This window comes from Thermobia domestica, chromosome 8 (genome assembly GCF_964235325.1).
Source record: "Thermobia domestica chromosome 8, izTheDome1.hap1.1, whole genome shotgun sequence".
Lineage (NCBI taxonomy): Eukaryota > Metazoa > Arthropoda > Insecta > Zygentoma > Lepismatidae > Thermobia > Thermobia domestica.
The window spans coordinates 136785328-136812488 of NC_137461.1; the positions used below are offsets into that span (position 1 = coordinate 136785328).

The following is a 27161-nucleotide window of genomic DNA, read 5'->3' on the forward strand; positions in this document are numbered from 1 at the left end:
AACTTTCGTCATATATTTACCTGACCGTTCGATTTTTATCATTCCTAGAGCTTGCTGTACGTTCTAAACTATTTCTTTCCCGATGTGGCCATTTTTTCTCTGTCATACAACCTTCAGTAGATACATCTCTTTTCTTCTCATTCATTCTTTTCATGTGATCTAAGAAGGCGTCGAAATTTTCCTTTTCCGTTCTGAATCCAGTATTAGTTATTCCTAATTATTTCCGTTTTTTACTTATTATTTATTTGTTCCTTCAAATATTATTTATTTTCGCTAGTTTATTGAACTTATTAAAACTTTTCACTTTCAAATATTCGTAATTTGTTTGTACTAACAGCAATCTTAAATTTATATTACTGACCCGTGTGTTACGATAGATATTGCTATAATTAAATTCTACTTCAGATCATTACAAGGAACTTAAGGTGGTCTCCTCCCGAGTACAAACAAATTCTGTTTAGGTGGGACAGCAGTTCCCGTAGAGCACTTTTCTGGAAAGAAATTTGTTATAGGATACCAAAGAGATTTTGTTACACTCACATGTTTTTATCTATTTATTTCAATCTCTTTACCAAATCTTCGTGACGGATAGCAAAAATAGTGGTTTTGACACACACACTGACATAATATGGATATGAGAAATCACAGAAAAATATTAGTTTCTCTATCAAAGTGATATTATATCATATTTATTTGCTATTTAAATATTGATGAGTCGGTTATTGTCGACATTAATTCCTCACATTTGTGATTCCTTAATCAAGAGTTCATTAGTAAACTGAAAAGGTTTCTTCTCATTATGATTTACAAAATTTATCTGTAAAGTCCATAATTGAAGAATAGACAACATGCTACAAACTAACATGTTTTATAGCTGTTAGTATTAATAAAATAGTTATATCCTAAACCTTAATTCCGGAAATTCCATATTATAAACACATGTACAAGCTCAAAGTTGAACAATGTAATTAAAACCTTTTTTCTTTCCTTGTTGTGTTTTGTTCATGTATATTTGTTTTTTAAATTTTTGCAATATTGAAACGATTTTGATTCATAACTGTTGAATCTGATAGATTATACATTTTACCTATTCTAAGCAAAATGACTCGCTAAACTACCACATAAAAAAATCTCTGTTTTGAAATAAAATTAAATAGTAACCGCAAATAACTGTAATAGTAAATTTTGTTTCAGATGTTCGACAGAGAGCTATGTTGTAGACAGTTAAGGTATTCTGGAATGATGGAAACTATTAGGATTAGAAGAGCCGGATATCCTATTCGCCATAGTTTCAAGGAATTTGTCGAAAGATACAGGTTTCTTATATCAGGAATTCCACCTGCACATAAGGTAAAATAGCTTTCTGTATATAATTTAAGAATAATTTTACTTTTAATATTAATTTATTAATTAATTAGCTTTCTTGAAATGTTAATTTATTTTAGTAATAGACCACAAAAACAAGGAAACAATTTTAGCAACATCTGAATTGAAAGTGATATACCTATTAGCATTTGATTTTATGTACAGCGATCTCACTGTGGGTCTTCAATTTCCACGATCCTAACATACATTCAACATTCATTATAATTCACCATTAATATTAATTCAAGCGCAGTGAGTGTTAGAAAGTCCTAAGTACTTGAATTCTACGTTAATTCTGTTCAAATTTACATATACTTCTGAATTCGCTTTTGATTTTTTCAACGACAGTAATATTTGTACTAGGATATAGCATGAATTGAGATTTGGAAGAGAGAAAATGTGCGACTACGCCGAAACCGAATTCAAATTTCCCTTTCTCAAATTCAATACAATTTTACTCATTGAAGGTGAAAATTACCTGTTAAAATAATTGACTCTTTCCTTAATTTCTCAAATATGTATATGTAGCTTTTCTATTTATTGTGACTTGGAAATTGTTGTAATTCAAGTATAAAGGAATTACATTTTGTTCGGTAATTTCATATCGAGTTTTAGATAAATATGCTAATTAGCAGACGACAATATTACTTTAAAGTCAAATCGCATGATTTTTAATGTAGATCGATAATAATTATATGCTTATTTTGAAGTTTTGAGTTTTTATCAGGAAGTTTTTCACTTTAGACAAATGTCTATAATAAAACTTCTAAGCCTAGTTGCGATTATGAAAAATAAGAAGTATTGTAGCTATTGAGCGTTTTCCAGTACTTCAAAAAATGAACAAAGGATATAGAATAATGAGAGAAATTAGTACAATGGAGCTAATCTCAATGAAAGTTACAGTAAATATTTTAGTTTCAGAAATATTTTGAAGATAGTATCATTCATGGAACCACTAATAAATATTTTTTTATTGCAGACTGATTGCCGAGCCGCAACTGCACGAATATGCCAAGCTGTTCTAGGGAAATCGGACTATCAACTAGGACACACGAAAGTCTTTCTGAAAGATGCTCATGACTTGTTCTTGGAGCAGGAAAGAGATAGGGTGCTCACAAGGAAAATATTAATTTTGCAACGGTCCATACGTGGATGGGTATACAGAAGAAGGTATGAGAGACATTTTAAATATGTTGTATATTTTGTTGAAAACTTTAAATTTATTTCGTTCAAATACTATAATATCTAGCATCGCGGCATGCATATTGTTGCATAAAAGATGAATTAAATACAAACATGCTTACTTTGTTCATGTACACTCATGTCCAAAATTATTGTCGCATATCTATAAATGTCTTTTTGTAAGAATATAATTTGATAATGATCTTGCAGGGAACTTTTAATACTGATACTATGCCACATACATGTCTTTGGCGATTATACACATACTAACATTATAAGAAATACAGAATACGAATTCGTTATCAAATTACTGTATATTCCTACAACAACACATTTATAGACATACAACAATAATTTTGGACATGAGTGTACATAATTTTTATGGTATTACTTCATGTAATTGACGAATGTTAACGTAGTAGTATGCTCTGGTAGATATTTCCTTTCTTTTCTCTTGGGCAAATTTTAATGCTTATGCAATATCTTAGAAGATGTGTGAAACAGAAAACGAAATATCTTACATCAATTCTTAGGAGGTCGTCGTCAAACAAAAAGAGAATGCAATGAGAGAAATATATAGAATTGAATAACACGATGTTTAAGATTGCGAATCGGATTGAGCATTGTGTATGCGTAAAGGGATTGTTTAGTTTTCCAGAAACTACGTTCCAACCATATTCATTGTATTTGAAACAAGGACATACTTAATGTAGCATATTAGAGTAAAAGAGAAGAGGGTTTTATTTAGTTATTTGATAACACTTATGGTTTACAAGCAAATAAAACCAACTTTTTCCCACGGCGGTAGCATTATTCAAAAAAATATCAGATCAGACTCCCTTGCCCCTTCTGGTGACAATAAAAAGTGTATAACATTGAGTAACATTATAGACATTGAAGGTAATTTTAGACTCATTGTTTCTTGGTTGTTATTCCCGCCTGATATCCTTCTGACAGTTTTACTACTGATAGAAGTTGCTATTCTTCTGAAACTCGTTGTTATTTAACGGTGCAACGTATAAATTACAATATCCAAAATTCGTTAAAAAAAAATTAGTGTGAAATTCCCTCTTGTATGTCCTTGTTGTAATTATTCCAACCCTTGACTAAATGATATGACTAACTTTACAACGTCAGTGTAATTATCCCAACGAAATCATTTCAAGAGATGCTTCTGCTCTCATCCTCGGTCGCTCCAAGTACGAAAATAGATGGATAGATGAATAGATGAAACTTATTTGTTTGTTCACAACTAAGATTAAATAAAGTTTAAATCATGATATGTTGAGCTATATGTACCGCCAAAAATATTACAAAAACTAAATAAACACCAACTTGTAGATTACGAACTACCAAACCATCACTTCACAGAATACAACCCTGGTTATTTTCCACTTTATAACTGTGTGACTAATTGCTCCACTAACACACACTTATTAATACATATTATGTATAAGCTCAGGGGCATGATAGTGGAACAATCGGTCGTTTTAAAATAAAATTAAAATGGTTAAATCTATGTACATCGGTTTTATTCACTGAAGTGATGGTTAGACAGTTAAAATCTGCAAGTCTAATGTTTCGTTTATTTAGTTTTTGTGATATTTGAATTAGTAGCTTAGCTGACCAATATGCGATTTATGTTTTATTTAATGTTACTTATGAACAAATAAACATATGAATTTAGTTAATTAATCGATTTTCGTACTTTACCAAGATGAGAACAGAAGCAGGTCTCGAAATGATTTAGCTAGGTAAAAACATTGCCACTATAAGGTTAGTCATATCATTTAGTTTAGGAAAATATGCCATATGGATTTTGTATTTTATTACAATCCTTGATACATATCTTTTTAATAGCCACTATCTAAATTCATTAATTTGGTGGAATTACACATTAATTACAGAGAATATAAACAATAATACAAACAATAATATAAACAATAATACAGAGATTACAAACAATAATATGAAGGAAATTAAAAATAGTTATTTAAATATACTGTGATTATGAGTACCCTTGTGTCTTTTTAATCTTCATAATTTAAAATATTAATTTCCCTTTATTGTATAAGCTTCAAGAATAATTTTCCTAATGAATCATAATTTCCATTGATGTAGATTCCTTAGAATGAAGGAAGCAGCGAGAATTATCCAGAAATATTGGAGAGGATATGCACAGAGAAGACGATACCAGCGAATGAAAGTAGGATACATGAGATTGCAGGCTCTTATTCGTTCCAGGGTCCTTTCTCACAGATTCAGGCATCTTCGTGGTCACATTGTTGGCTTACAGGTAAGTATAGCTTTATTCATCCTTTTTTGAGCGGTATAGACATACCGTTTTCTGTATGTTCAGTTCAGAGGTGCATGATAGAAGTTGGAGTGAAATAAAGAAATAGGGAATGGAGAAAGATGGAATTGATGGTTGGTATTAAAGCAAATAATTTCAAGGATAAGATGAAGATGTTAGTGAGAATAATATTGCATGGAAAGTTTGTAACTTGTGTGAAGTAACCTGTCAATGATTATAGAATATTTATGACAAACATTGACGCATCTGCTCTTCCAATTATTTGAGTAGCGAAGATATAACGAAGGACGTGTTGCTTAGGCTAATTATTTTTGGAAAGAATTAACCATCCGTGATACAGTATACATAAATATTTAGTTCATTACCAAAAACTGTTTTCTCTAGGACTCATTGGACATTTCAGACATATACACTTCCATTCAGATTGACTTTGCTGTTGATCATAGACAGATAAGTGTTACAAAATCTGAAAGATCTTAATAGGTAAAGCCAATGTTTCTCCGTTTCTAGCCAATGTTGTAATGTACGAGTAACTAAGCTAAACGAACGTAAGTAACAGTTTGCATAAAATATACAGAAACTTTGCATCGGAACAGTTTAATTCTTTCGATGAACACAGAAGAATTTTACAGAGTACAAAAGCTTCTTTTCGAATTTATTGGTTTCTGCACGAGTCTACTGTGCTACATGCAACTTTTCAGAAATATATATTGAGATGCCCAAATTAAATGTACGTCAGCATCAGAAAAATAAAAGGAATGCGCAATACAATGATTCCCTTTTCCTGGATTGTAAAAACACTTATCTATTGAGCAAACTTCAAATTCAATCCATAAAGTCTACTTTCTTCTTCAACTTAAAGAGCAGCTAGTTGAGCCTTCCGTCATTAAAAATAACAAAATAGGCATCAAACACAGATTGTGGTAACCTGGGTAAAAATTGGATTCAAGTTACTGATTCCTTTACCAAGACCTCCGATTCTGAGTAGTAAGAGATTTCTGTCGCAAATGAAAAGAAATTAACTTTCAAAAGACAAATAATTTTCAATCTTACGATGTTGGTAATCTTTTGAAAATAGTGTGTTTAAAATATCCTATTTAGAGTTGTGATGTTTCCCATTTTTCATGCTTTGACTTCATCGTTAATTTTCTTTTAACGTATGTAATGGAATAAATGAAAATATAACTTGATTGTTCTGTCCAATCATCAGAATCATCAGAAGATGGTTTTGATAATGTTGATAATGATCATATATTTTATAAAAGACCAGAGAAGAGTGAAACAAAATAAATTTAAAAATTCTCTTTTGACAATATGTCATTCAATAAGCTTTACTAATATATTCCATTAACCGTACCAAAACGGAAGATTACCTGCATTATCAAAATTATTACCGTAGATTTTTTTTTTTTTTTTTTTTATAAAGTTTGAGTGTATATTTTGCAAAATTGCAGAATAGGTTGCGTTGATTCAGGATTTGATCATGGTAAACATGTATTTAATTTAAAAGTCGTGAATTTTAAATGGCAGTTTTTCATTTTGTCTTCTGATGAAGTATTTCTGTGTAGTGATTGATAAATGTCATGAAACATTTCGCATTTGTGTAATGAGTGAAACTTTTGATTCAGTCATTATTCTCAGAGGCAATTTTTGTCATTGATGTACTGATGAGTATTCGTTCACGTTTAGGTCAAGTTTTTGTCAATTTTTGTGATTCTTTTTCTACATACTTATGATGAATATCAAAATGAAGCATTACATTAGGACGAAATAGAAATCAAAATTTATATAGAAATTCTTTAATTTGTCTACTTTCACACATATATCAGTTGTGTGTGTGTGTATGTGTTTTTAAAATAATGAAGACAAAGTTTTATGTAAATGTTTAATATTTTATTAGTAGTCATTAATAATCAACTATCTTTAACGTTTACAGGCTAGGTGTCGTGGGTACCTTGTACGGCGGATGTATCATAGAAAGATGTGGGCCATTATTAAACTACAAGCACATGTAAGACGTATGAATGCACAAAAGAGATACAAAAAATTGAAGGTAATTAATTCAGATATATTTTTAAAAAACTTTTAGTCAGTCTATACAGAATTAGTGAATATAGCTGAATGACTATTTGCTAACTGATTCACAAGATACAAAAAGATGTAAAAGCAACTTTTAAGCTCCAGATAATATAGTATTTACTTATTTTTTATTTTAAAATACTTTTTCTTTTTTTTTCACTTTTGACGCACATATAGCTATTGATACTACTGGTATGTAGTTCTTTGTCATAAAATACAAGGAAATTGAAATTTGTGAAATATCTCAAATTTTATTATCCTGTTTCAGTTTGAACATCACCATCGTCTAGAAGCTCTTCGACTTAAGAAGAAGGAAGAGGCAGAAATGCTTGCTGCCGGCAATAAGAGAGCTAAGGAAATCGCAGAACAGAAGTTCTGGGTTTGTATATATTGAATATAATATAATACGTAAAATATAATTCAATTCCTATCAGGAAAACTCAAATAGTAATTTAATAAAAATCGTAGTAAGTGTTTGTGTATAAGATTAGTGTTTGCCAATTTTGTTTTTCTTTGATTTAAATTGCTAGAGACTTTAAACAATAAACTTTGTTTTACTGACGAACGATTTCTATTACTAGACAATGTTTTGTATTATCGTCTTATTAAAAAAAAAAAAAAAAAAAAAAAAAAAAAAAAAAAAAAAAAAAAGTACGTATGTCAGATACATACTTTTATTTTCTTCAGTTATTCATATTCTTGCCCAAATCATTCTAATATTACTTATATAATTGTAAATTACTTTGATAATAATCGTTAGTAATTTAATTCTTGTAAGTATTTTCTTTCGAGTGAGCAGTTCATTTATTTTAAAAACTATCATCCTAGATTCAATTATAATATACTTTAAAATTACTCTAAGATTACATACAAAATAGTGCCTCTTATAACAACATTTAAAGATTAAAATAATATAGAGTAAAAGCAATACATAATTGAACAAAATTTCATAATAGTAAGTAGCAGAATGAAACTGTTACTTATTATTTATTGAATTTTTTGAAAATCGTAAGTTATACACAATTGGGCAAAATGAGAATTTGAAAGAGACAGTCTTCGAAATTTCATTGTTTGTTAACGGAAATTCAGCTTTTCTTTTGATTCTTTGTTCTTGAGACTATCTTTTATTACACTTTTTGAGAAGGAACTATAATAATCTTTATGAGGTAGTTTTAAGGAAATAATACTCAAATTTGATTTATGATTCGTAAAAGTTCATACTTAATTATATATTTTGTGTACAGGAACGAATGAAGGAGTTGGAGAGAAAAGAGCATGAACTGGAAATGGAAGAGCGAATGAAAATGGAGAGGAAAATCCAGATTATGAGGGACGCAGATAAGAAGAGAAATGAACCAGTAGATGATGGTGAATTGGTGGATGAGATGTTTCATTTTCTTCCTCCAGACTCCAGCAGTGAAGCACCAGGGCCAACAACTTCATGGGGGGTAAGATAACATCATTACTTACATAATGTTTAAATATGTTCAAGAAATATAATTTTTCCTTTTAAGGAAAGTACAGTAAGAGAGACAAATATTGAAGTTAACTTAAATATGTCGTTATAAATCTCAGAAAGTTAATTAATCTGAGTCAGTCAGCGATAATAGCGTTTATTGTGTAATTTCACTTTGTTGACTCATAGGTCAATGTTACAATTTTGTCTTAAGAGCGGTCTACTTACTGATTACAACATGGTAAAGTAATTAATATTTTCGAAGCGTTGCTTTTCGTGACGAGATGTACATTTTCATTTCAGAAGTCACAATTAAGTGGTACAGAAAAAGAAACTTGACAATAAACAATGTTCATATTTCGAAATTCAAATGTATTTAAACTTATTAGGAAAGTTAATAGGCTGAAGACAAAAAATATCCACAGTAAATTTGAGAAAGAGATCACATAGACATGGAAAGTAACTAACATGGAAAGTAAACCTGATAAATGAATGAATACTAAATCTATCAAATTCGTGGAAACTAAGTCATATTTCGATCAAATTTAGTCAGAACTAAATGATCAAATCGAAAAGAAGTGAATATGTGCTCCACAATGAAGATAAAAAATATTTATATGTGGGCTAATTGTTCAAATTTTATTTGAAAAGTAAGTTTAAACTTTGAGAGAGATTTTAAACCTATGTGTTGATATATTTACCTAAATGTGTGGAATTAGTGCATTATTAATGTGTTGTTTCTCGCGTTATATAAGAATTATCGTTTATCAAAAGCTATAGATCATAAGGGTTCCATCGAGAAACTAATACTGCTTCTGATAAATGTATTACGTTAGACATAGTAACAAAGAAATCGCTCTTTAATAATAAACATTATGATTGACTTCATTTTGTATTCCATTCTGTTAACATATACAATAATTTTAGGATATTCCTGTGTCAAAGAACTTGCAGTTGGATGACATGGAAAGAATCGAAGCTCCACCTGACGAGGAAGATCTGACAGAATTCAAATTCCAGAAGTTTGCAGCTACATATTTTCAAGGAAATATCAACCATCAGTATTCTCGGAAACCTCTGAAGCATCCTCTACTACCTTTACAGACTCAAGGAGATCAGTTGGTAAGTGTTAATCTATCTTCCGTATACGACACTCTTATATGTGAAATCGACCCCCAAACCAGTAACTAAATTGCAGCAAGTTTTGAAACTTATTTCATGAATAAGTATATGAAATGGGATTTCATTTTGAATATTTTTAAAAACAAAGAGTGCTAAGTTTCTTTGTTTTCCAAGAAACTTTTAAAATAAATGAAGTAATTATATTTCAGATTTACTACTTTAAACATTTTATATTCATATATCTTTCTTTCTTTTTTTTCTATATTTGTTCAACAAAAATATTTTAATAATTTTGCTTGATATATTGTCACCTCTACATAAAATTACGCAAGCAGTTTTCCAGCTTTAATGCAAGTTTCTATTTCCGTAACTTTTTTCTGCACATATTTTACTATGTTTTAAATGTATATGAACTTACTAGGACGAGGTCTAAGCTTAATATATCCCGTGGTATTAAACACATACTTTCGTTTCATTTTAGGCTGCGCAAGCATTATGGATCACAATATTAAGGTTTACTGGTGACCTACCAGAGCCCAGATACCACACTATGGATAGAGATAACACATCTGTGATGTCTAAAGTTACAGCTACTTTAGGAAGAAACTTCATCCGAAGTAAAGAATTCCAAGAAGCTCAAATGATGGGCATGGATCCCGTAAGTTCCACTGTGAGAATTTGACTATTTATTTCATAACTGGATTTCTTACGAAAATATAACTTTGTTAGTCTGTATTACATTGGAGAATGGAGCAAACTTCTACCAAATAGTTCATATATATATATCTTAGCTATAATGTAATACCAGACAGAGAATGTCGTGGTTTAGTTGGTTAACTGACTTTAAGAAAGATACCAAATATTGTATTAGAGGCAGGCTCGCAGTCAGGAAGAAGCTAGAAGTTCACATCTGCGAAATTATGTTCTTTGACTTATAATAAACTGACATATGTATTTGAAATATTTTGTGATGCAGAAAAATTGCAAAATAAATGTTTGTTTTCATCGTGTATAACTTGGAAGTAGAAACTTACTATTCTTGTTGTATCGTCTGTTGTATTTTGTTTGATTGAGTTGTCTCTGAATGATTATTCCCACACTAAATTTAGCTTTCACTGATAATATACTATCTGACGTTTTAATAGAAAAAGGAATAAAATTATGATTGAAGAAAGCTGACAATAATGTAAGGATTGATTATAATGTAAGGAAGTTGACGCAGGATAGTCTGATTCATATGTTTAATCCTATCAAGACCTGCGACTTTTCTGAGAGTGTCTTGTTTCTAAGTTAGTAGAGTAGAAGATTAGTACCACTACACACTCTTGAAATGAAATGAAATTGAATGTCTTTATTTGCACCCTTAGTTTTTGCCTATAATCTGATTCAGGTAAATGCAATGTGCTTTTCCGCTGATATACTGATATCAGTAAAAACAAAGTAAGTATGTAGGTGTTTAAAAGGAATGAAAGAATAATCTTAATAAACAGATAGGGAATAAATAAGAAAAGAAGCATCAACATATCTTATTGATAACAAATTCAGAATCAGAGTGGAAAAAATTATGTTTTTTAAAATCATTTTTGTTGATTTTTTTTATTTAAATCGATTTGTTTTATTTAAATCAAATCTTTCTCCTCGTATAATACAAGTCGCTAACTGAAGAAAAAACATTAGGAATTAGTATTAAATGTTAATTATGCCATTTAAATGAAAGTTTGGGGTTGAATTTTGAATTAATCCCCTATCATTAACCTATTTCAATCCCAAACAATCTTTCTTAAGCATTAAGGAAAAAGTACAGCAACGTTTATCAACATGACAAAAGTTACTGATATTTGGCAGGGGCACATTAAAAAATCGGAATTAGCTTGCGGCACGAAATGCATATAAAGTACATAAATTTTGCCTAAAGTTATACAACGTAAATTTTGTTAAGTTTCGGAGAGGGGATGGGATAATATGCCCCTATTATCTGGGAACAGACAAACAGACGCGCATACAAAAGAATTTTCGTCTTAAATGTCGATAATGATTTCCCGGTTGGGGATAGTTAACTATTTAAAAACCCTAAGTTACGAAGAGTAGAAAGCAGGATCTCCCCCGTTACCCGTTCAAAATGGGATTTTTTCCTAATCATCCTCTGCATGACACTCGTTTTCATACTGTGCTGTACATACATTTGCGTCTCATTGTATTATGATTATTAGCTTCCATAATTGAAATAGAACATAAACAAGGTTTTACTTATTTTCACTTTAAATTAATTTATTTGGGAATTTGATTTAAATCAACGATTTTTATTTAAAAAATCAAGTAATTTAAATCTTGATTTAAATAGTGATTTAAATCAATCCACCCTGTTTAGTATGCAAGCATGAAGCATTATTTCACAATGATTTACAGTCAGCAAGAGTTTAACTTTTATAAGGAGTCACAGGCGTTGTTCATGTGACGAGATACGTTTGAATTACATCAATAACCGACAGGTAAAAACGAAGGCTTTACCTGACAAAATATTGCCACACAAAGAAGAATAAAAAGCAAGAGTTCAGATTGATCCATTATAAGTGGTCAGTATAATATAATAAGAGTATTATAATTCTGTTAAGGTCCCTATCTTCTCCAAAGTGGCTTATTTTTTTAAGCTAGTAGATGAACGAAAGATTATTAGCACCACACAATCCTCTAGTGGAGACCAATCTATTTCCCGCTACTACCAAATTCCTTGTATTGAGGACCGGATTGAAATATCAGAAATAACAAGTCCCTTACTTGGGATGAAATATAAAGTATGTCAGGAAATGATTCCGTTAGATTCTCTATTTCTTTATTTCTTTCTCTATTGCGGGCTACAAATTGTTTATAGTAGAAGTGTAAAGAAGGAAGAAGGGAAAGTAAAAGTAACTCGAGAGAAGCAGAAACAAATACGAGTGTCTTATAACTGGACTCTTTCTATGTCTCTTTAATATTTAATCTTTTCTTTACCCTAAACAATGAAAACTATTTTTTGTTTATCTTGTAAACGTCTATTTTTTGACTTATATGTGGTGCTTTTTTCTGGTATTACAGCATACCGGTAGCATTTTACATCTGTTTTTGATATAAAGAATAATTTTTATCATTTTGACATTTCGAATAAAGAATCGAATCACATCTTTAGTTGGTAAAGCTTCTGATAAAGTACGGTATTCGCATTCTCTATTATGAAAGAAAGCATTACATTTTTTTTTTTTTTTCAGAATCTAAGCACGAACGTATCTTTAGATTTAGAAAAAAAAAAGTATTAGATATTTTGTTCGTTCAGATTTGAGTCAGTATATAGTATTACATTATTATAATAATTACTTCATGTTGCTGGTGAGTTTTTCATAATAATGGTAATAATAATATTAATAAATGTTTCTTCCCTTCCGAAAATAAAATAGGGCAACCTGAAAATGAAGTGTATTGAGTCAAATAATACTATCTATTCCATAACAAAGTAGTTTACTTAAAAAGAGCAGGGGAAGGGAAAGTGAAGTAAGTTACTTTTTTTTTTTTTTTTTTTAACTGACATTGTATAGACAAATAGGATTACAAGAGTTTGAAAAGAAGGAGGGCGCTTACTCTAACTTCTGCTATTTCTTTAATAATTTAATACAATGGAAATTATTGAAAACTTTTATATATTCTTGTGTTTTACATTTAGGACTCCTATCTAAAACAAAAACCACGGTCCATTCGCCATAAGCTAGTATCTCTCACATTGAAGAGGAAAAACAAACTTGGTGAAGATGTTCGGCGAAGATTGCAAGATGATGAATATACGGCAGATAGTTATCAGTCATGGCTTGAATCTCGACCAACATCAAATCTTGAAAAGCTTCATTTTATTATAGGGCATGGAATTTTACGAGCAGAACTCAGGTAATGTAGTTATAAAATAAATACGTATACATCTCTGTAGAACTTTATATTAATTTTGTGCTTGTGTGGAAGGAAATTTTCTCAGACCCTTGATTTTTTAATTGTAGATTGTGAGGTGCGAGAAAGATACTACATTAAAAAAATCCCCCTGAACTAGAAGAGAAAATTTCTTAATTATAAAACCATTTCACATTTTTTATGCAGAACAATACGCACAGAAAGCAGTTGTAAATCAGGGGTAATGATGATAAAGTATTTTTATAAAGTGCGTGATGTATTTTTAATTGAAAATTCATAGTTATTATTGTTCCTCCTCTGGAGGATTATGAATCCTGCAAATGTTCTTTGTTCGTAACAGTTCTTGTGACAGAAATTTTTTTCTTGTTCTTCTTTGATTAAACGTGCCTTAAATATATGGAACTTCTTAAGAAATGTACTTGAAGATTCATAATTACATATGTTTTGGAAACGTAGTAATGTTTAAAATTAACTTACTTGTCGTTTCTTTGAAATATGGTATGATCGTAACAGTCATCCTAACAGAAATAATATTTTATTCTTTACACATGAATTTTACACATTTTCTAACAAAAAGTGCGTATCTTTTGTCACAGGGATGAGATATACTGTCAAATCTGTAAGCAATTAACAAACAATCCATCTAAGTCATCTCACGCAAGAGGCTGGATCCTTTTGTCGCTTTGTGTTGGTTGCTTTGCTCCTTCAGAAAAGTTTCTCAATTATCTCCGAGCGTTTATTCGGGAAGGCCCACCTGGATATGCACCTTACTGTGAAGAAAGACTGAAAAGGACGTTCAACAATGGAACACGGAATCAGCCCCCTAGTTGGCTTGAGTTACAGGTTTGTATAAATAGAAATTATATCTGGTTATTTAGATAGAAATATATTTTGGATTCCTACATGATTTGTTTGGCAAATCAAATATTGCTGTATAAATAATTTGATTATAAAGGAGACATTTTAAGTAGACCTTTTAAATAATTTTTATTTTAATAGTATAGTAGTTCAACTACTTGAATGATTAAATATTCTTCTTTGTATTTTGATACTGCATTTTAAAGTCAAGTTTTGTAATATGATAAGTACGTACAAATACCTATAGTCGTAGCAGCTAGTTGACGTTTATTTATGTCCAAAACTTAATATCAATTTGACTGCCTTTGTATAATCTGAGGAATTGATAACTAGTAGAACTTTAATATGTTGTTACAAGTAATTCCTTAGTATCTATAAACTTGGCTGAGCTAAGTCCTAGATGACAAACCAAAATAGCTTTGAGATTATTGTAATTAAGTAAATAATTTAGGATAGTTTTCATTATTAAAAATTCTCAATTAGAGAATTCTGGATTTGGTTGTTTGTTTGGTTAGGATGAATTCTGAAGTGAAATATTCTATCCATAAACCTATATATACATTTTCTTAATCTATAAGTTATTAGGGGAATGTTTACTGCTGTGTTCCCACATTACATACAATACTTTCATAGAAGAGAATAAGGTTTATAAAATATTTAATTTTACTCTATTGAAAGTAGGAGAAATAGATAAAGTGATTGGGTCGCTTTAATGTAATTTCTTGAAAGAGCTGATAATAATAAAGTCAAACATATTTGAGTATATATTATTATTTTTTTGTAAATCATTCTATTTTTACAGGCTACGAAGTCGAAGAAACCTATAATGTTGCCAATTACTTTTATGGATGGAAACACTAAAACTCTTCTGGCAGACTCGGCTACAACAGCTCGTGAGTTATGCAACCAATTGTCGGATAAGATTGGTCTTAAAGATCAATTTGGCTTCTCACTCTACATTGCCCTGTTTGATAAGGTACGCAATATTAAATTTCCTGTTAGTTTCTATGTTGCAGGAAGTTATATAAAACAGCTTATTTATCTGTCAATGTTCAATATTGTAGTTCAAATTGTCTTAAAATTTCGAAAAGAATAGGTATTGAATACTAAGACATTTTAAGTTAAAAGGGTAAATTAAATGTTAACCTCATTAGCCAGATAATTTTAATGTCGTTAGATGCGTATGTGTGTAACTGGCTAAGATCTTGCGTCTGTTGGTTTGTGTCATAGCTAAATGTTTTTGGTCTTGTTGAAAAGAAATGAACTTTTCCTAATAATTACTGTGGCTAGATGCAGCTATCACCTTTAAGAGCAAAAGGACACGACAAGTTGGTTCGACAAGGTGGGATAGGATGGTATGTAAAAATATCAAACACAAACTTCTCAAGTCATTGAAATCTAATGTTTTTCGCACTGTTTTTACTGTATTACATATGAGTAATTTTGTTAGATATGGAACTTATTATTTTTACATATTATCCTGTCTTGCCTTGTCCTTTTATGTTTGAAGATGCATTTAACTGTTGGAATTATCAGGAGAAGTTTGTATCAGTTTGTTATGCACATTTATGTTCATAAATGTAAGTAGAAAACTTTCTAGAAAATTGAATTGTAAGTATATAGTATATTCCTTTTACCGCGATAGTTTTTTCGTTAATTTCCTTTTAGCAAAATTTTCTCGTAGTTAATGGCTAAAACGTCTGCTTCCGGTGTGGTTCAAACGCTATTAGGAGTGGAGATAAAAAAAAAAAGTTTTTTTGGGGGGAGGGTGTGTGTGGAGTGGGGTTTACAACATACAGAACTTGTAAATTCTATGTTCAGTCGGGGCTGTCTGTCTTGGTTGGTTTTCAAATTGACATGTGTGTGTTGTTTGCCCGCAACCGAGCCTGTAACTGGGTGTGGTTTTTGTTTTCTAACTACCTTTTCAGAGGCTGAAAGTTAAATATGATACCGTAAACTGGGTATACCTTGGCCCTTTAAAGGCAACTTTAGCCCAAAGGAAGACAGAGATTTGATTTCTTTCTATATGGTTATTATTTTCTATCAGTAAGAAAAGTTGTGGATCGATGTATTACAACATTGAAAAAATATGAATATTGGCGCTAGTGATTTGTTTCCAGAACATGGGGAGCAAAATGCTAGCAATTGTTAGCAAGTAAACATTTATCATATTTCAAGTTCCACAACTTTTGTTCATTGCATTAAAATGACATATTCTGAATGCACAAGTAGCATATAAAAACATGTTCATTAGCGAATATTGATAAGATAACGCCTTAAATGTTTGTTCATTAACGCATAAACTATTAAGCGTTTAATTACGTGGGGTAACATTGATCCGTATTTTCTGTGTTGGTAATGGCCTAATATTAAAGAAGAAATGGTGTACAAATGGTGCGATGTAATAAGGAAGATTAACTCCCTACTAGCTTCTAAAAGAGGATACTATACATTGCCTGAATTGCAAGAATTTTCTTTCTAAAACTGAGCAGTATGATACCGGTAAAGTACTCTATCGCAGTGAAGAATATGGTGCTCTTATTTTCGGATGTTAAGTATTCATCCACTTAGAAAGATTTTCATTAAACGATATTTTTGTTTGCCTCTAAATTGAACATAGTGATTTCACCCCTCTGTTTGTAATATCGGTATTTTGAGTTAAGTATTCAGAAATTTGTAGCGTTCTTTTATAGATATTTCGTATTCACCCAAGTAGAATACAAATATTTTCATCTGACGATATTTCTTGTTCGATTGAAATTGAGTAAAAACATTGATAATTTCACCAGTGTGTTTATAATGCCCTGTTCATCTCTTCTTCTTCTTAAATACAGCGCTTCAATAATACTTTCGTGTATTAATTAGTCATTTTGACAAATGGGCTAAAGTTACCCCAATCATGAAAAATCTTGCATAGCGTCAAAAAATTGGAACTATAATCATCATTCTTGGTCACACTGAGTGTTTACTGCTCTCGAAAGAAGGTCAAAGGATTGCACTTTAACAAGAATAAATGCCATTAAATTACCTCCCTAATTTTAGGAGATGTTAGAATTAGAATTTTGAAACTTAAACAAATGGGCCATAGTATACCCAGTTTACGGTATTTTGTTACGGAATTTAAAATTAACGGGCAAGAAAGTACTACTATAAACAAAGAAACACTTTTGATATTAACATTTTTGTTTGGGTATTAAATCACGCTTTAATCTCATTCTTCATTCAGGAAAGTCTTCACTATGAGTTTTTTTCTTTTGTTTTCTTTAAACAGTTGCACCATTTTTTATGTAGCGGCATTCTCTGATATTGTGCATTATGCTATATTTGGATGATATATGGTAATTTTATAGTAAATTTGCTGGAAAGAAATTTCTTAACGTGCGTACCCCTAGTCTAGTGTCTAGCACACTTGCCTTTGGTGCACCAGGTCTCTGGTTCGAATCTCAATAGGCTAGTATCGAACGCATTACAGGAGTTCAGATTTCAGTTTCTGTTCTCAGGTTTACTAGGTGAATACTGAAATAAGCTCTGTTCAAATTCCTTAGCATTTCCCATTGCCAGAATTTCCGTCGTATGATAATAAAGAAATATTCTACTATATTCTATAATCTAATCAATCATACAATATAATTAGACATTTGCTTGTTTTACATGCCCCTTTCTCCAAACTGATAGTTTAGTCATTCCTTGTTTCCTCGTTTTAGGTGTCGTCCTTGGGAAGTGGCGGTGATCACGTAATGGACGCCATTTCTCAGTGTGAGCAATATGCTAAAGAACAAGGTGCACAGGAAAGAAATGCTCCTTGGAGGTTGTTCTTCAGGAAAGAAATATTTGCACCGTGGCATGAACCAACCGAAGATCAGGAAGCTACTAATTTAATATACCAACAAGTAGTGCGTGGTGTTAAATTTGGTGAATATAGATGTGATAAGGTAAGAATTTTAATTTCAGAATAAAAAATTCAAATGGTAATATCTTCCCATGTTTCTTTCAGCATCAGATTCAAACAAGAAATGTTTAGCTTAAAAGTTACGGCAAAAGTGCTTGATTAAAACAGATCAACTTCAATTAGTTTTGAATACAATATTATTTAGACTTGTATTTGTGTCCCTGTCTTGTTCTGAAACTAGTTTATTTGAATTTTGAGGGATTTTGGGAGTAATCAACACATAGAATATATGTTTTGAACAAGCTAAATAAGTAAATTATTTACGTGAATGATACAAGTAAGTCAGTAATTATGTACAGATTTAGTTTTATCTCCTTCCAAAATAAAATCTTGACACATTACTTTTCCACCTGTAATTCTTAAGGTACGATGCTATAAGTGAAAACTTGAGAGAATTGGGAATGTCTCATAGTATTAGGTGTGATTCAGAACCCATCATCTTATATAGGTCAGTCCTGAAAACGAACGCTAAAAATCATGGAAGCAAAACCAAATGTATTATTGAAAATTACACATTACTGCTGTAGAACCAAGTCTCAAAATATCAAAACTACGCCTATTTTGATAACCTTGTACAGAGCTGTACAAGATACTCGTGTAGTTCAAAATTTTTGCTATCCATGTGTATCGTAAAACTAGCGTAGGAAATTAACTCGAATGTAGTTTATGACATGAGATTTTTTTTAAAGAAGTGGTCTAATTATAGAAGTTCAATCAACCTTCAATTAAAATACTTCTGTGGTTCTTTTTATTTTGATTGAAAGGAAACAAAGTTTATTTTTAGACTTGCAACTCGTATTTGATCTTTTCAGGAGGAAGATCTTGCCATGATTGCAGCTCAACAGTATTACATTGAGTATGGTACAGACATGAATACAGATCGCTTATTTAACCTTCTTCCCAATTACATTCCTGATTATTGTCTTACAAGTGGCGACAAAGCTGTTGAAAGATGGGGACAATTAGTAATACAAGCGTATAAAAAGGTAACGTGTATATGTGTTTTATTACTTTTTATTTTATGACTTCTCGAATACTTGTCTTAAGAGAATTATATTCTACTGCAACCGAATATTCTGTAAGTACTGCTATTGAAATATTTTATGTTGTATTCACTTCAGACAGTGCTGGAAAATTAATTTTCCTTTCTTTTTAACTGTTGTTTCCCTAAGTGCATGAACTGATATGTGAATGTCGATTTATTTAAATTTTCTGCTTTCATATGTGAATAATAATTTCAATGAATAGCAGCGCATTGATTGAAATACTAGTAATATTCAGCACATGTTTATTTTTGATTAGATATTGAAACGTCGTAATTTGCACTTAAGTAATTTTATGGAGATATTTGCACTGATTCTTTTTCACACTTTCTAGAGCATCATCATCATCATCATCATCATTATTATTATTATTATTATTATTATTATTATTATTATTATTATTATTATTATTATTATTATTATTATTATTATTATTATTATTATTATTATTATTATTATTATTATTTATTATTATTATTATTATTATTATTATTATTATTATTATTATTATTATTTGCTTGATTATAACTCTGAGGAAAAAACATAATTCATTTCACAAATCGAACACACAAATGCAGTATTCAAATTTGACTTCTCATAAGGTAAGGTATTACTTTCAATTTGTTATTAGTAAAGGCATGCACATTACATACACATATAAAGATTTTTCTTTTTATTATTTTAATTTTAAAAGTTTGTTTTCTTTATAGCAGTATTCTCTCTCGTGACTTTTCTGTCTTTTCATATTTCATAAATGATCAAAGATTTAATATTTTATGTTGTGTGTAAACTGGGCTTTTACTTTTTAATTTTCGTACTTGTTTCGAAATGTATTTTTAATAATAAGTTTTTGCATTACGTAATTTTATATCAATGGTTTTCATCATATTTCTCGTTTCATTTTTATATAGAGTTATTATTTGAAAGAAAAGGTGCCTCCATTGAGGGTAAAAGAAGATATAGTAAGTTATGCTAAATTCAAGTGGCCGCTATTGTTCTCAAGATTCTATGAAGCCTTCAGAAATTCTGGTAAGTTTTTAGATTCTGTGTTTTACAAATTTATTTTAGAAACTTTTATGCTCTATTTTCTTTAAAAAATATAGATTTGTTTGGAGGTGATTTCTGACTTGCACTGCATTGAAAGATTTAAAAAAGTATTTTCACTATTTTGATCTTCCTGATAACAAAAGAGAAAAATTAAAACGTATTCTAAAATATGTGTGAAAAAAGTTCTTTTGCTGTTTTCTATTATGTAGTTTTGATGTATATCTACTCAAATATAGATCTTATATCTTTCTTTGGGGAAGAAGGTAGGGATTGCTGGGCTCTTTTCTAAAAACACGATGTGTTCATTTCCACAACTAAGTTGTAGCACAGACATTTTTTGTCTACATTTATTTTCTTACATGCTCGTTATTCTGAATTATTTTCTTACATGTTCATTATTCTGAATAAAATGTAAGTTTTGAGTCTTCTTCTAAAAATCAGTTATCAAAATCAACTACTTTTCACAATATATAATGTTCTGTCAAATTATCTAGGATTTACTGTAAGTTTTTTCTGTAAAAATAACATACATATAGGATTGATATATAGTTACATATTTACAGAAAGTTAAACGCAAAACTCAAGTAATTCATTCGCCATTTAATTACAATTTCATGTTGATCATAAATTATCTGTCCATAATATTAGGTTTAGCTAGTAATATTAGTGTTTAAGTAAAGACTGATGTTCTTCGGGGTTTCCCAAGCAGAAAATCAGTTTCCAGTTTTTGTCGAGGTAAATATAAGACACTGACTTCAGTCCTAGTCACCTATGTTATGACAGTTTTTGAAAATAACATGTATGCTTGAGAAACTATTTGTAAATCCATCATGTCTATATTGTTATTAAAGTATCGACTTAAAAATAAAAGTTGAAATGATTAGAATGAATCAGAAGAACAAGATGTTTGGTTACAATTTATAATGGCCATATGTCAATAATCAGGAACAACAAAGTAGTTTTATTATTTAGTTATAGAAAGGTTAATAAAAGTAAAATGTTTGGAAACTATTATATGTATTCTATAAGTAATCGTCTTATAATTATTTCCGATTGTATTATTGTACTATTCTATTATTGATATTAATCCTATAAAATGTTCTAGAATGTCCTAGTTGATACGATGATTTTTGTTAAGTCATAGAAATAAGTTACATTCTGTGTTAAAATGTTTTCACAATTAATATTCTATACTGATATTTTAAAGATTAACCCTCTAAAATAGTTATCATAATATGTTTTGGCAAAACACCTATAATAGTTTCTAAAATAACTACTCTCACAACACAGAGACTGTTATAATTTACTTTGATATCTCTCCGCATTTTGTGCGAATAATACAACGCACAAGACAAATCGTCATACGACCACAACGTCATCAGTCTTCTTAAGGTAAAAATGATACTATTTTTATTATTTTGATTTATTATTTCTTAATTCTTCTTCTTATTATTATTAATTACTTATATAAAAATAACAAAAAATTGAGATTGGCTAGTGAGTGTGGCTTACTACTCACTTACTAACGATTTGTATTTAATCGCAGGTCCAAACTTGCCAAAGAATGACGTAATAATTGCGGTAAATTGGACGGGAGTATACGTTGTTGATGACCAGGAGCAGGTTCTTCTGGAACTTTCTTTCCCAGAGATCACAACTGTATCAAGTCAAAAGTAAGTTACTTCTCTTTCATTTTTAACCACTTAATTACAACAATAATATATTTTATAAGCAGTAATACATATTTTCAGCCAGTAACACATTTCTATTTTCTCGTTAATTTCGTTTGCTTTTTTTAAAATTTTATTTGTTTATATATTTTATTATTAAGGAATTTGGTCTATCAAAACTCATATATATATATATATATATATATATATATATATATATATATATATATATATATATATATATATATATATATATATATATATATATATAGAGAGAGAGAGAGAGAGAGAGAGAGAGAGAGAGAGAGAGAGAGAGGCCTATTTACTTTGTTCATCCGTCCGTTCATTATTATTATTATTATTATTATTATTATTATTTACTACTTTCATTTTTTTGATAATTTTAACCTAATGTTGAATCTTCTGTCTCCGCTCTTGATCTAATCTCCATCAACGCTACCTCAGTGTCAAGAAAGACTTATCAGTATATATTCGTAATGTATCCTGACTCTTTTCATCATCTGAGTGAAATTATTGTATTTTTTCTTAAGGGTTGTACAGTGAATAAGTCACCTGTATGTTTTCAATTAGCTAAAGATGATTATTATTATATATTATATCAGTGGCGTCTCGTGACAATTTTTCGGTAGTTCACAGTCATTAGAAAATTTTATTCTAGAATTCTTTCAGTATTCTAAATAAAATAAAAACTATAAATAATCAATGAAAGTAACCATATATATATTTACACATAATGAAAAGTATCAATTTATAAACAAATGCTCCATTTCCTTCATATATGAAATTACTTCTCATGCTCTTCTGGGCAATCAACTTGTCAATAACTCTTCTGAAGTTAGTTTTTCGAATTTTTTTCTCTGTTGATACTATAACTACTGCACTGAGACTATTTTGAGCTACTGTACTCCTTTAAATGCTTTCATATTCTTTGATATGGCAACACAATTTTTAGTTTCTGAAGTCAACTTCAGATTATTTGCTATAATTTTCACGAATTTTGTTGTCTGCCATTCTCTTTCTACAAACTCACCATCAATTTCACAATATACTAAATGTAATCTCCATTAGTATCAAGACTGCAAACGTCTGCTATCTCGTATATTTGAAGAGCTTCTTCGTGCCTAAGCGGTTAGCGTACGTGCTTTTGGCGTCCTTTGGAGATCTGGATTCGATTCACAGAGGGAGCTCATGTGGTTCGGATTCCACGTTCATCAGCAGATCTCGTCTCATATAGCCTTGCTGCTGAAAGGGAAGTTAAACTCAAAATCAACTCAACTCGTATATTTGAACTGCCATGTAACCTCTTCAGTGAACTGTTACCAATATACACGAAACATGCAATGTATCAAATTATGATGATAGTTGCAGAAGCAGCTTTAATTAGAAACGCTTTGTCCATGTACTTTTGCATTGTTATCTCAAGACACTTCATTACTGTTCCGCTCCTCTCCAAAGAAAAAAAAAAAAACTTTCCGGTTACAGCTGACCGACGTTACTGCAAATCTCAATACTTGTCTTTTTCTATTTTGCATGTGTTAAAGATGAATGTTGAAAAAAATCAATTCCAAAATTTCCTTCAGGTTCCCACAATACAGAAAGTAAGATTTTACCATTGTAGCAGTATTACCAAGTACAGGATGTTTTGATAAGCTTTTCGCTTTTCTTACAAACATTTAGTTTATTTAGGTAGAAAAAACATAGCCTAAAGAAAATCAGAGATTATATATATATATATATATATATATATATATATATATATTAAAAAGTCTTGAAAATAAATTAAAATTTAATTTTATCCTGCATTAACTTAAAAATCTCTGGGGAAGGGTTTTAAACCTCCCATTCCCCTTGGTACGACCTCGGAAAGCCGTAATTTTGTTCCATTAGTGTGTTTTCATTACGATAAATTTAGATAAAAAGAAATGTAGATAACTGAAAGAATAGTTGCAGTTCATTGTTTGATTCTGTTTAAAGCGCCACGTTACTGTAAATTAGTCAACAACAGCTGTCAACGCAGAAGTTCATTCTTTGATTCTGTTTAAAGCGCTACATTACTGGAAATAAGTCAACAACAGTGCTCGTGCAAATCTTGATTTGAACGTCAGGAGACCGCAGTTCCTCCCCTCAGCTGCCCGTGTTTTCCTTCCGTATTACACACAGAGCAGCCTATCACGCTCGCTGCTCTGTTGTGAACGTGGTGTGATGATGGAGTGCATATACGCAAAGGGTAAAGCAAGTGAAGAATAGAAACGAATTAACAATATAATAGTATTCTAAATATTATTAAATATCTTAAGGAGCAACAAACAGCCCACGATACTTGGTGGCTCACGTGCTCTTACGAACTGCACAAGGCGACGCCACTGCATTATATCAACAACTAGCTAGTATTGATTGGCGTAACATTTTGCTAAAAACATATATAAACGAAGCGGTCGTAGATCTTGAAAATGTAATTGTATCATCTATTGTAAATTATATTCCAAAATCGGATTCCAGAACAAAGTATACTTATTGGTATTCAAAAAAGTATTTTTCTTTATCAAAAGCTAAGAATTTACCTCATAAAAAGGTACAAAATTATATCTAACTATGGATACTATTTATTATTTGCCAGTTACCGTACGTATTGAAGAAGAAAAGACGATAAACGTATTTACCATAGCAAAATAGAAAATCAGTTAAATTGTAATCCCGAGAAATTTTGGAGATTCATATTTAAGGGCAATAACAAAGTTTAAAATAATTGACATTGTTAAAAGTAATTTCTTGATTACTGAATGTGAGTTATTTGCAGGAGACTTTACATCAGTTTATCATGCATTTCCAACTACTGGTAATACAAATAATTATTTAACATTATCGGAAACCTTCTGTGACAGGGAAGTCACCTCTGATTACAACTAAAATTTTAGAGATGCTGTTAAATCCTCAAAGACCAAATCTGCATTTGGTATGGATGAATACGATTTCATTATAAAAAGAGTGGCTGAAGTAATTTCACCAGTCTAGCATCCTTGTTTAATTGGAACTTAAATGAAAATATTTATCCTGAAGCTTGCAAGATAGTAGCCATAACACCCATACTCAAGACTAATGGTGATAATATCAATGACTATTGGCCTATTTGTATAATGAATGCTATTCCTAAAATTTTTGAAAAAAAATAATGTACAGTTACTTGTACAGGGCTATCTGCGATCAATTGGATACTAATCAACATGGGTAGATAAATAGTAAATCAGTTATTACAAACTTGGCAAGTTTTATGCAAAAGTCTATTTTCTGTTATTCGATCTGGTGGCCAAACTGATGTTATTTGCTTTGATTTTGCAAAAGCATTTGATAAATTGCCTCACCATTTATTAATAAGTAAACTGTACAAGTACAAATTGTCAAATCGCGGAATAAAATGACTAGATTCATATTTAACAGGAATTTTAGAGTTAGGTATAGTGGTTATATTTCCTCTATTTATAACACAACATCTGGAGTACCTCAGGGTTCTAACTTGGGTCCGTTGCTCTTTTTACTTTATATAAATGATTTACCTGCTAAGCTGTAAATACTTGATGTACGCTGATGACATTAAAATCTTTAATGAAATTAATACTGTTCAAGATCAAATTATGTTGCAAGGAAACATTGATATAATAGCTAAATGGTCAGAGAATAATTTCCTATATTTGAATATTGCCAAAACTAAAGATATAACTTTTTCAGGAAAACTTGTCTTTTGTCTTATAAATACCTAGGTAGATATATAATAGGCAATCTGAAAACTGAATTTGGCATTTACGTTAAAGATCTTACAATAATATTAGATAACAAATTATTATTTCAAAAACATTTACAGATAATCACATCTAAGGCCAGAAAAAATTAGCAATGTTAAAATGGTTCAAATATTAATACTTGCAAAATGCCCTACATGTGTAATGTGCGTTCTCATTTGGAATATGGTGCGGCGATTTAGAATAATGAAGTCAATAATTTTGTAAATACTATTGAGTCTATTTAGAATAAATATCCAAAAACTGCGTCTTTTGTTCTTAGCCGATAGGTGATATATTTTTAATCTTAATTTTTTTCATAATTTTCTTCATGGAGGTTTCTGTATTGATAATTTTGTTCCTTTTGACTCTAAAGTTTCAACTCTGAAATCATCTATTTGTAAAATCATCGATACTGCAAATAAATGTTATTCTATTCTAGATATTTTCCAAAGTAAAGTATATTTGTTAAAATTCGTTCAGAACGTATTCAGTTATTAAAGAACTTTTAAGAGTTTTTTCTTTGTAAGGGTTGTTATTTCTGAATTTTGACCATCTCTTTCTTCGTCTTTTTCCTTTCATCGTTTCTTTTTCTTCTAGATTTAAGTTGTCTTTTTGGTTGCATTATCTGAAATTTTTATTTGTGTTATATTTTATTTCAGTATATAATCATTTTTATGTTTATTGTGTGTTAATTTTAATGATTTCGACTGTATGTACAGCTTTGGGTTGCAAGTGTAATTTATTTGTTGTCAGATATATTCTATGACATTGTTGTTTGAGTTTGGTTACGTGTGTCATCTACCTGCTGCCCCGGCGCACCTGTTGCTGAGTATGCTGTTTGCTGCCTAATAAAAAAAAAATAATAATAATTATAAATTATTATTATTATCATTGTTTCAAGAATCTTCCCTTCCTGTGAAACCATGATGTTTGTCATTTATGTTTTTACATTTTTCTTTAATAGATGCAATATGTAGATTCATATTAATCAGTAACCTCAATACATACGACAAACATTCCATGTCTTGTTTAATGATTGGTACAAATAGTCTTAATAATAATTTAATATAAACCATTCATTTTCCTTCCTTTTTATAAATCATTCATTTTCCTTTTCTTTTTTAAAGTGTAAAGTAGCACATATTATAATTCTTTATGTGGTTTCTTCGTCTAGAACGAACAAAGTTTTTACGCAGACATTTACCTTGTCAACTGTACGAGGAGAGGAGTTCACATTCCAGAGTCCAAATGCAGAAGATATAAGAGATCTTGTTGTGTACTTTTTGGAAGGATTAAAAAAGAGATCCAAGTTTGTTATAGCACTGCAAGATTACAAGGCTCCAGGTTTGTTC

General features: G+C 30.2%; 1 protein-coding gene across 2 annotated transcripts in view; it reads left to right on the top strand.

Moving 5' to 3' along the window:
* ck (unconventional myosin-VIIa ck) overlaps window positions 1–27161 on the top strand; it is a 234346-nt gene that overhangs the window by 160998 nt on the left and 46187 nt on the right. Inside the window, exons 14-29 of one of the 2 annotated variants that reach the window (XM_081769036.1) lie at window positions 1195–1350; window positions 2345–2535; window positions 4669–4843; window positions 6798–6914; window positions 7209–7319; window positions 8185–8388; window positions 9324–9518; window positions 10000–10188; window positions 13210–13427; window positions 14042–14288; window positions 15106–15279; window positions 18008–18235; window positions 19065–19238; window positions 20207–20324; window positions 21889–22015; window positions 26984–27153. In XM_081769036.1, coding sequence (XP_081625162.1) covers window positions 1195–1350; window positions 2345–2535; window positions 4669–4843; window positions 6798–6914; window positions 7209–7319; window positions 8185–8388; window positions 9324–9518; window positions 10000–10188; window positions 13210–13427; window positions 14042–14288; window positions 15106–15279; window positions 18008–18235; window positions 19065–19238; window positions 20207–20324; window positions 21889–22015; window positions 26984–27153 — 2794 coding nt within the window. The remainder of the gene's footprint in view (window positions 1–1194; window positions 1351–2344; window positions 2536–4668; window positions 4844–6797; window positions 6915–7208; window positions 7320–8184; window positions 8389–9323; window positions 9519–9999; window positions 10189–13209; window positions 13428–14041; window positions 14289–15105; window positions 15280–18007; window positions 18236–19064; window positions 19239–20206; window positions 20325–21888; window positions 22016–26983; window positions 27154–27161) is intronic. The other variant, XM_081769038.1, reaches the window with a different exon arrangement.